The sequence below is a fragment of the Podarcis melisellensis genome (genome assembly GCF_964234715.1).
Source record: "Podarcis melisellensis genome assembly, chromosome: 4".
NCBI classification, from domain to species: Eukaryota; Metazoa; Chordata; class Lepidosauria; order Squamata; family Lacertidae; genus Podarcis; species Podarcis melisellensis.
The window spans coordinates 103552379-103563580 of record NC_138531.1 but is presented as its reverse complement, the minus strand read 5'-3'; the positions used below and the strand labels follow the sequence as shown (position 1 = coordinate 103563580).

General features: G+C 49.8%; 1 protein-coding gene across 1 annotated transcript; it reads left to right on the top strand.

The window, feature by feature from the left end:
• The first annotated feature begins 2801 nt into the window (after nucleotides 1–2801).
• On the top strand, nucleotides 2802–5089 carry LOC309369346 (hemoglobin subunit beta-1-like). The gene is made up of 3 exons (XM_081910211.1): nucleotides 2802–2964; nucleotides 3068–3290; nucleotides 4818–5089. Exons 1-3 carry the CDS (start codon nucleotides 2873–2875, stop codon nucleotides 4944–4946), a joined length of 444 nt encoding a protein of 147 aa, XP_081766337.1. The 5' UTR covers nucleotides 2802–2872; the 3' UTR covers nucleotides 4947–5089.
• The last annotated feature ends 6113 nt before the right edge of the window (nucleotides 5090–11202 follow it).

Sequence of the window (11202 nt, the reverse complement as noted above, 5' to 3'; positions counted from 1 at the left end):
GACTTTGAAAAGCTGTCACCACTGGATCAAGCCCATCCGCTTTGTTGCATTAATTAAACTGGATAGTTTTCACTGGGTTTTGAATAGACGTGTATTTGATTGTTGCAGTTTTGAACTTCATTGGGTCCTTATCTTCCAGAGTGGGCTGTGCACTCTGCTTTTCTGAATCATGGTTTTGGTAGGGGAGGGGGCAGTGGGGAGGGGGGTTATCAAGAGGATAGTCTTCTCCCAGCCCCCAAAATATTCCATCAACTTCCCCCAAATTCCTCTTCTGGTACTTTAGGTGTTTACTTCCCTTGCTTGTTTTTCCCCTATTGCACTCTTTAAATTAAATATTGTTATATCCTTAACATTTTTGTACCATACTTATTTTCAAATTACCTCTTGCACTTTGCTATTTTCCAGTTATTACGTCTTAATTTCTATGTTTGTTAATTGCAAGTGTTTACTCAAACCCTGCTAGTGAGTCCACTTCTTTACAAGGTTTCTGTATGTACGACATAAACGGTTCCCAGTCCTTTTTAAAGTCTCTTAAGTTTTCCAGTTCCACTTTGCCATTTCAGCACATTCCATGAGTTTTTCTTGCCATTCTTCTTTCATGGGTACCATGTTGTCTTTCCATCTTTGGGCTAGTGATATTCTAGTCACTGTTGTCACATACACAAATAACTTCTTCTGCTCTTTTGGGAAGTCTTGGCCTGCAATGCCGAGCAAGAAAGCCTCTCGTCTTTTAACAAACGTTATCTTAAACATTTTTTCATTTCATTATAAATCATTTCCCCAAAACTTTTGGTTATTTTACAGTACCACCACATATGGAAAAATGTCCCTCCACTGTCTTTACACTTCCAATGTAAGGGTATCCCTCTGTTTCCAGCAGAAGTCCCAGAGCAGGGCTGGGGGGGGGTGAACAGGCCGCCCTGATGTGGCCCCTCACCCCAACACCTGGGAGTCCCAGGCAGGTAGATGCAGTTGCAAAAGGTTCAGAAAAGGGTCCCTCAAAACGGATCGAGGGGGGTGAAGTGACTCCCCTATGAGGAAGGCTTGCAGCATTTGGGTTTTTCTTTTTTCTTAAATTTTATTTAACATAATTATTACAAAATACAAGCAAAATACTGCAAATACATACATACATACATGTATATTTCAGATAAACACACACATATAAAAAAGAACAAAAAAGAAAAAAAGAAAGAAAAAGAAAACTTAAGGAGGAGAAGAAGAATTGGAAGAATTTCTTCCAAATTTATTCTACAAATATCTCAATAATAATAATAATAATGATAATAATAATAAATTTTATTTATATCCCGCCCTCCCCAGCCGAAGCCGTGCTCAGGACGGCTAACAACAATAAAACAGTACAAAAGTACAGCACAAACAACACTCTAAAATCATTCATTATAAAATTAATTAATTCAAGCCACTGGCAACCATTGGGCCAGAGCTCTGCGAAGAATAAAATTTCATTGATTGACTTCTGTCTCTTACACTGCACTTCCTATATAGATTTTAAGCAAAGTTGTATCTGTTATTCCGTGTTTTTCCCATAAAGTCTCATACAAATCTTCTAATCAACAAGTTTTCTAGTCTGGGGTTTTCTAGCTCAGAGGCAAGGCGGGCAAGGAGTTTGCACAGTTCTGCATGGCCTTGGGAAAGGGGAGAGAGGAAAGCCTTCGTCCATCTCGCCCAACGCCAGAACACAGGGGCCTCCAGTGAAGCTGAGGGTTGGAAGATTCCGGAGAGGCGAGAGGAAGGACTCCTTCACAAGACGCAGAGTTAATCTGTGGAACTCCCCCCCACAGGAGTCAGTGGTGGCCACCAGCCTGGGTGGCTTTGAAAGAGGATTGGGCAAATTCATGGCGGAGGAGAGAGCTGCCCATGGCTGTGATCTGGGATGGCTGTGCGCTGCCTCCACAGGCTGAGGTAGCAATGCTTCTGAAGACCAGCTGCTGGCAGAGGGGAGAGGGTTGCTCTGGTGCACAGGTCCCAAGAGAGGCATCTGCCTGTGAGAACAGGATGCTGGACTAGGCGGCCCATTGGCCTGATCCAGCAGCCTCTTCTGATGTCCTTGTGTTAGGTAGATAAGACATAGATAGTCTCTGATTAAAGAGGAGGAAGGGTCTGTAGCCCCAACAGCACAACCCCAATCTCTCCACTGCTGACACCCCCTACTTTGCCCAGAACAGGGGTTGGACTAGACAACCTGGAGAGGTCAAGTTGTATGCAACCTCTCCCAGTGGCGCCAGCCCTCAGCCCTGACCTCCGAGACTCCCAAGGGCTGGGATGAACCTCACCCCACAGAGAGGACCATGGGAGGCCTCCTGTAAGAACTAAGAAGAACTTGCTGGATCCATCTGGTCCAGGACTCTCTTCTCACAGGGGCCAGCAAGATGCCCGTTGTGCAGTCAGAGCAGAGCCATGCTGGCTAGGAGCCACTGATAACCTGAATCTTGCCCAGGCCTCTATCAAAGCCATCCAGGTTGGTGGTTGCCTCTTGTGGGAGGGAGTTCTGCAGTTTAACTCTGTGTTGTGCAAAGGACTTTCTTCATCTCCGTCCCAAATCTTCCAACTCTCAGAGGCAGAGGGAGAGAGGGAGCGGGAGAGAGAGAGAGAGAGAGGGCAGCTATCTGGGGCCTCCTGCCTGGCCTATGTAGCCCCACCCCAGGGCTGGCTGCCACCCTGTTCTGGCTCAGCCCCACTGAGCCAGACCACCCAACCTCTGGCCAAGGATGGCCCCGCCCACACGAGGAGGAGGAGCCGCAGCTTTGGCCCAGGGTATAAAAGGCTCCAGCCATGGAAGGGGCTTCAGCTTCGCCCAGAAGGTTTCGTCCAGCATCCGAGCAAAGTACCCAACCCTCAGCCAGCCACCATGGTGCAATGGACCGATAAAGAGAGGGAGATCATCACCCAGATCTGGAACAAAAGCGACGTGGGCGTGATTGGGGCCGAAGCCCTTGGCAGGTAAACCTTCACCCCTCCCCTCCACTCTCCCACTTGGGACAGGGCAGGTGTGTGTTCTTCAGCCAAGATGACCACCTCTCTCTTTCTCTCTCCTTCTTTCCAGCTTGCTGGTGGTGTACCCCTGGTGCCAGAGGCTCTTTGCTCACTTTGGCAACCTCTCCAGCCCTGCCGCCATCATGGGCAATCCCAGGGTCAAGGCACACGGCAAGGTGGTCATGGCCTCCTTCGGAGAAGCCATCAAGAACCTTGATAACGTCAAGTCCGCCTTTGCCAAGCTGAGCGAGCTGCACTGCAACAAGCTCCACGTGGACCCCGAGAACTTCAAGGTGAGGCCCCCATCTCCCCAAAGGGCTGCCCAGAGTGGCGTCTCCGCACGGGGTGGGTGGCAGGGAAGAGGGTGCCTGAGTTCCCCTCTGTGGAGACCAGAAGAAGGGAGCAGGAGGCATGTGGGTGAGGAGATAAGGACCCATCCAGACCACTTATTTCCTGGCCAAGAAGCCAGAGGCCCTCAGGCCACTCCTTAACATTCAGCAGAGCAGCGAGGAGAATCATAGACCTGCGGAGTTGGGAGGGAAGTTGTCTTTGTCAACAAAACTTTTCTGAACTGTCTTTTTCTTTGCAAACTGGCTGCAAAATGTGGAGCCACAGAGCAGAGTGCTTTAGGTGTCTGGTGGGACGGCTCTTGGCTTCCCTTCCAACTCTGCAATCCAATGATTCTATCGTTCACAGGAGGTCTTTAAGCAGAGGGTTGGAGGGCTATCTGCCAGGGCTTCTTTAGTAGCAATTCCTGCATTTTGGGGGGCGGGAGGGCGGTTGGACTAGATGACCCTCTACAATTCTAAAGTTCTATGGGTGTTATGCTGGAGATGTAAGAGGGAGGTGGGAACCTTTTATCATACATGGTGGGGATGTAAAACTGTAAGGAAATTTTGGAACGAGGTAAATGTGGAGCTGAAAAAATTATTCAAGATTTCGTTTGCCAAAAAGCCAGAGGCTTTTTTTTGTTAGGCCTAATATCAAAAGACATTCCCAGAGATAAGAAAAAATGTATTCCTTTAGGCAACAGCAGCGGCCAGGATACTGATTGCAAAGAACTGGAAGGGGGAGAAAATAGCACCATTATTAGAATGGCAAAGTAAACTCTGTGAGTTTGTGGAAATGGCAAAATTGACGGCAATCGTTAGAGGCCATTCAAATCCGAGACTAATTAAAGAGTGGGAGGGAGTGAAGGAATACATGAAAAAATATGGTTCCGGAACTGGAATATTATAAGCCAGGAAATAATAAAAGAATCAATTGAATAATGATTAAATTATAACAACACAACAAGACGGAAAAAGTGAAAATAAAAAATTGAGATCACACATGGGTGAAGGGGAATGGGGGGGCATAGGGGAATTTGAAATATTATTTATAATATGAAAGCTTTAACCTAAAATTTCTAACTGTGTCGTATTTGTATACAGCAAAGAGAAGTTTAGAGTACCGGTAATTAGGTACACTTTAATTTAGTTAATGATGTAATGGGTTTATGTTAGAAAATGAATATGGGTGTTGAATTTGGAAAAGAAAGAAATAAATCTAAAGTTCCATGGGGGGCTGTTTGTGACTCGGCTCTGCTCAAGCCTGGAGCCACCTGGGCTTCGGGACCCCCGTCTCCAGCACCCACCGCCCTTTCCAAACCCCGTGGCAGAGCCTGCCTGGCGAAATACACGCGTGGCACCGTGGTGGCAGCCTCTGAGGAATGGTGGGGGGCAGATGGGGGCGCCCCGCCCAGATCCCGACCCTTCCCCCCCCCCGCCCGGCTCCCTCCCCCTTCGCGGTCTCCACCGAGCGCCTCTCTTCTCTTGCAGCTCTTGATCAACATGCTCCTGATCGTCTTGGCCTCCCACTTCGGGAAGGACTTCACCCCGACCGCCCACGCCGCCTTCCAGAAGCTCGGCAACGTGGTGTCGCACGCCCTGAGCCGCCACTACCACTGAGCGACCCTCGACCAGGGCCAGCTGCCTCGCGGCCGCCCGGTCGCCCACGCCACCAGCACCGCCAGCGCTTTCCCTCGCGGGGAAACCCCCTGCCAGACCCCCCACGCGGGGCCACTAGCTAATAAACGTCACTCCCTGCAAGATGAGCCGGCTCCCGTGTGTCTTTGGGGGGGGGGCCTTTGGGGGGTGGGAGGACGGGAGAGGTGACCCTTGCAGGACGTAAGATCCTGCTCTCTCAGTGACCAAACCCAGGAATATAGGCGGACTGCCTTTGGACGTGGAGGTTCCATGAGATGCTGCCTGTCACTGAATCCTTGCCGAAAGGCCCCCAGAGGGCTGGAGAGGGGGCTTACCTTATTGGCTGCTTGCAAGAAACCCCCCCCCCCAATCTGGTTGCACAAGGGGGCTTGATGGAATATAAGCCAGCGTTCTTTGAAGCCCCCCCCCCCACCCGCGCTTTAATCCCAAAGTCCCGCACTGCACAGTCAACACAATTACATATGCTGGGGAGAGAGCTGTAGCCTGGCCAAGTTGAGCTGCCCCATCAGGCGGCCGAGTTCTCCTTCTAGGGTCTCTGTGTGTTTTCCAGCCCTTTGCAGCGTCCTTGGGGGGGGGGGGAATGCCCCTCCAGGAAGCCCCAGGATCTGTGCTGTGAGGCCCAGTCCTGGCGCCAAGACTACGCCGTGGCGTAGCGTGGGTTGTCAGCACCAGGGGCAAGGCAAGTACGGTAATTTGCGCCCCCTAACCCGTGGATTTGTGCCCCCTAACCCACAGATGTTGTGCCCGGTGCGGCCAGCCCCCCTGCACCCCCCACGCTACGCCACTGAGACTACTCAAAGAGAGTCATTGAGAGACAGAGTGGTGTAGTGATTAGGGTGTCGGACCCTATAATAATAATAATGATTTATTATTTATACCCCGCCCATCTGGCTGCCACTCTGGGTGGCTTCCAACAGAACACTAAAATACAATAACCTATTGAACATTAAAAGCTTCCCTAAACAGGGCTGCCTTCAGATGTCTTCTAAAAGTCTGGTAGTTGTTTATCTCTTTGACATCTGATGGGAGGGCATTCCACAGGGAGGGCGCCACTACCGAGAAGGCCCTCTGCATGGTTCCCTGTAACTTGGCTTTTTGCAGTGAGGGAACTGCCAGAAGGCCCCCAGAGCTGGACCTCAGTGTCCGGGCAGAATGATGGAGGTGGAGATGCTCCTTCAGGTCTACTGGACTAGGAGCTGGGTTTGAATCCCCACTTAACCACGAAGCTCCCTGAATGTGTTCTCAGCTGGGGTGTGGTGGGGTGGGGGCACAGCCATTGCCTTCCAGCCTCATCTACATCACATTGTGAGGAGGAAAAACATCTACACCAGCTAGAGCTGCTTGGAGAGAAAGCTGGGATATAAATGTATCAAATGAATTTATATTCATCCACGAGGACCAGGTCTCTGGGGGTCTCCCAGCCATGCACCCTCCTCCTCAGTGACATGACTGCATTCTCTTGCCCCCCCCCCCCACAAATCCTCACTGGGCATGACATGTGAACAGCTCTGAAATGCTGCGTGTCTGTTGTGCAAACCATAATTCATTGCTAGAGTCTCCTGTCCAAAGGACTGAGAGCTAGAGTTCCCCTGAGCGTGTGCAGAGTAACTGAGCAGCTGGCTGTGGGTGGAAAGGCTGGGCACCTGTTGCCCTTTTGCAGGACAAAGAGATCTTGTGGGGTGGGGGCCTTGATTTCCTCTCCCATGGCCCCAGCAAACATGGAACATTCTTTATTATCTTTATTACTTATGAAATTTCTATACTGCCCTTCACCCACCCAACTCAGGGAAGTTCACAACACACAAACACGAAGTGCATGATAGAAACAAGAAAAACACGTGCAAACCAATAACCCCCACCCCCATGTTCCACTTGGGGTGGGGCAGCAGGGAGAGAACCCAGCAGGCCGTTTCAAAGATAAAGACTCCCTTGCGGGCGGATATCTGGCAACATCTGCACCTCACCCTCCTCCTGCGTGATCACGATGGCCGTGACACAAGGCAATGTGCCTCTTGCGCATCTGCAAGCACCTCCCGGGTGTGCCAAGGGCTCTCTCACAGAATTGTAGAATGGTAGATTCACAGCTAAAGAATCCAACCTCTGCTTAAATACCCCCAGCTCTTTCAACTTCTCCTTAGTCCTGGTTCCCAGACCCTCGATCGTCTTGGTTGCCCTCCTCTGCACACCTTCCAGCTGGTCAACAGCCTTCTTGAATTGTAGTGCCCAGAACTGGACAGAGTATTCCAGGTGTGGTCTGACCAAGGCAGAAGAGAGAGGGACTATGACTTCCCTGGATCTGGAGGTGGATGCAGCCTAGAATAGCCTTTTTTGCTGCTGTATCACACTGTTGACTCATGTTGAGCTTGTGCTCCACCAAGACTCCTAGATCCTTTTCACATGTACTGCAATAATAATAATAATAATAATAATAATAATAATAATAATAATAATTTATACCCTGCCCATCTGGCTGGGTTTCTCACAGTGAGGAACCGCCAGAAGGCCCTCAGCACTGGACCTCAGTGTCCAGGCAGAATGATGGGAGTGGAGACGCTGCTTCAGGTATACTGGACCGAGGCCGTTTAGGGCTTTAAGGGTCAGCACCAACACTTTGAATAGTGCTCAGAAACGTACTGGGAGTAGGCTATCTGGTTCTTTCTGCCAAAGTGCAGAACCTGACATTTGACGGTGATGACGACGAGGACGACAAAGCAGACCAGACTCCTTTGACTGGGTGCACGAACGTGGAGCTATGCATGGAAACGGAATGTGAGAATTGCCACCCCCGCATTTCTAAGCTTTGGATCAGGCGTCATTTCTCATCCACCTGCATCAAAGGAAACTCTGCAGCACTGGGGCTAGAGATCTCTGCCCGTAGGTGTTGTTGTTATTTTAAAAAGAACCCTGCAAGTTTATTCTTAGCGCCCTCTAAACTCTGGGCTCCAGGGTGGTCCCATGTGGGGCAGCAGCCCCTGGAGCACCGCCAGGTGAGCCTGTGCATAAGAGCTTCCTCCCAGCTGCTCCTTTGGTCTCTCCTGCCGCAGAGAAAGAAGGAAAGGCTCAGGACAGGCAGCAGAGAGTCTCCCAGCAAAGGCGGAGTGGGGTGCTCAGCCTTCCAGGTAAGGGAGTGGGTGCTGAAGGATAGGATCCAAGAATTGTAGAGTTGGAAGGGAGCCCAAGTGTCATCTAGTCCAACTCCCACAATGAAGGAATGAGGTAGCCACCACCACCAGACCTGCAGTTGAGTTCCTCCTCTGCCACAATGGGTCTGGCCAGGCCCATGTTGTTGCCAGGGATTCAAATGACGAGAAAGAAGGATCTGACTAAACATCCGTGTGGGAGTGATGCTCCACCTGTGCTGAGGCACACCTCGCACCCGGCATGCCACAGCGTGCCAAGGAGCCTCGTGGCTACTCGCCCTGAACTCTAGCCTCGTGGCTAGCAAACAGGGTTTTCCCCCCTGACCGTTTGTCCTCTTACAGATTTGGTTACTAGACTTAACGCTTGGCTGGAGCATGACCAGGGACACAGATGTAATCAAGTATCGGGAAAAACATTTTAGGGAAACACCTGCTGACACGTGTATTTGACAATGTGCTTAGATGGAGATACGTCATGTTCAGGGTGGTTTCACTACTGTTTCCAATTCTTGACTTCTGTTAATAAAAGGAGCCTCTGCACAGTTAGTCAGCAGCCTGCTTGGAGCATGCTTGCCAGCGTGCTTCTGCACAGCTCACCTGCATTCAACCTCCCATTGTCCTTCATTATTCCTACATATCAGGAAGGACTTTCTGAGAACCAGAAGGGGTGGGCTCTCCTTCCTTGGAGGTTTTTAAGCAGAGGCTGGATGGCTATCCATCCCTACTATCCTGGGTAAAGAACAGGCATCTGCCCAAATGATCTCTTCCAAAGATGGTTGCTAGCTGTCCAGGCCCTCAGCTCATCTCTGCTCAGCATCTGGAGGCAGCTGGTGGGTTTCATCCTTGGAAGGGGCCTTTAGTTAAGCTGCTCTCACAGATTTAGCTGTGCCCCCCCAAAAAAACCCCCACGTCTCTCACCTCCAAGAGCCAAGAGAAGGCCACCTCCTGCCTTTGCTCTCCCTGAGCTCTGGCCGACCCAAGCACTGCTGGTTCTCAAGCTGTGGGGTGGACTCCCCTCTGGGCTGTGGGGGGAAAGTCCTACGTGGCACAATGGGTCAGAGCGCCTGGGTGTTAACCAGAAGGTTGGTGGTTCAAGCCCACCCAGAGACCGCTGTGGGTAGGATTCATTCATGGCAGGGGTGGGACTAGATGTCCTCTAGAGCCCCCTCCATATGAGGCTGAGGATTCAGAAACAGGCGGTGCCTTTTCCCCTCCTCCCTCCCAACCAAGGCTACTGTGCAGATCAGGATGAGCCGTCCCCCAACCCAGAAATGTGGGTGTGACGGACTGTGCACCTTTATGGGGCCCCCACAGATGCTGAGAGACACTGTCTTAGCCTTTGGACAATTTGTGCCTTCAAGGGATGGGGGGGGGATTGCAGTCCTCAATCAGCTGTGAGTCCTGCATTGCAAGGTCTGTATGACTCTTTGCTTCCCTTCCAACTCTGAAATTCTACCGTTCTAGAATTTCTTCTCCAGCTGTTAGGAGGGTGGGGTGTGTGTGTCGCTGGGTTCCACACTTATCATCTGCAAGCAGCTGCCTGAAGTTCATTGCCCTCATATTTTTATTATTATCAATTCCAAACCAAACCTCTCAACTGCCTCCTGAGGGTGGAATAATCATTTTCTCCTTCCTGATTTTGGGGGGGAAATATTTTTTATTAGGAATTTCAACATAGTAATTTATCAAAAACACATCATCCTCATCCCCCCCCCCATTTCCCCTCCCCCCTCCTCAAAAAAGAAAAACCCACCCCCCAGACTTCCCTCAGCTCCTCTCTCTGGTTTTTCAACACATGTTATTCTCTGCATATTATAAAATTGTAAAGATCCTTAATTTATCTATCTATATATTACCAATAAAAAGTTTGTGTATGTTTATTCAAAACCTGCCAAGGAGCCCAGTTCATTTTGTTGTTTCTTTAAGTACAATGGTACCTTGGGTTACAGACGCTTCAGGTTACAGACTCCGCTAACCCAGAAATATTACCTCGGGTTAAGAACTTTGCTTCAGGATGAGAACAGAAATCGTGCTCTGGCGGCGCGGCAGCAGCAGGAGGCCCCATTAGCTAAAGTGGTGCTTCAGGTTAAGAACAGTTTCAGGTTAAGAATGGATCTCCGGAACAAATTAAGTACTTAACCCGAGGTACCACTGTACTTTGTAAAAGGTTCCCATTCTTCTTTAAAGTCACAGTTGTCCTTATCACGTGGTTTATGAGTCAATTTCGCCAATTCCACTTAGTCCATCAGTTTCCCTTGCCACAGTTCTTTGGTCAAGATTTCTTTGTTCTTCCATCCTTGTGCTATTAAGACTCTTGCCGCCATTGTCGTGTACATGAAGATGTTTTTCAATTTCCTTGGCAGGTCTTTTCCTACAATCCCTAACAAGAATGCTTCAGGCTTTTTTTTTTTTTTTTACAAATGTTAATTGGAACATTTTCTTCAACTCATTGTATATCATTTAGTTGTTTGCTTCTCCTGACCTGTGGCTAGAATGATCTACGACAGATCAGTAATTAACTCTTCTCTGGCAATGGTGATAGGATCATAGAACAGTAGGGTTGGAAGGGACACCAAGGGTCATTTAGTCTGACCCACTGGGATACAGGAAACTCAGCAAAAGCATCCATGCTTGATGGCCGTGCAACCTCTGCTCTGCTCAAAACCCTCGCCACTGAGTTGTAGTGGCACCCCCACCCCCACCTGTCCACCAGCACCCAGACTTGCCTATTCCCTCCCACTAAATCCACTTTTAAGGAAAAGCAGATCTGTTCAGCTGAGTGGATGTGGCTGGATTTGTCTTCAACCGCCTGCCATCTACTGCCACCTCCTGGCTGATGGACAGAAAAATGCAGGTTTCCAGGTTCACAAGTGCTAGCAGCCCTCTTCAGTTCCACGTCTAGCTTTTTGGCGTGATAACCACTGGGAAATGCTCTGGCTGTATGGTTCAGCTTTACGGTCAAGTCCTAAACACCTTCTGCTGTGCTTGGCCAGTGGCCCGTGGAGGCCAGTGTTTTGCTACTTTGGCTAACGGGGTCCTCCCCCCTCTCTCACACACAGAGAGAGCACTCTGATAGT

Bases quoted from the DNA above. Each gene is read 5' to 3' on its own strand.
- LOC309369346 (XM_081910211.1), top strand. From the start codon at position 2,873: ATGGTGCAATGGACCGATAAAGAGAGGGAGATCATCACCCAGATCTGG. The intron at 2,965-3,067 runs GTAAACCTTCAC...CCTTCTTTCCAG, and splicing joins GGGGCCGAAGCCCTTGGCAG to CTTGCTGGTGGTGTACCCCT. The intron at 3,291-4,817 runs GTGAGGCCCCCA...CTTCTCTTGCAG, and splicing joins TGGACCCCGAGAACTTCAAG to CTCTTGATCAACATGCTCCT.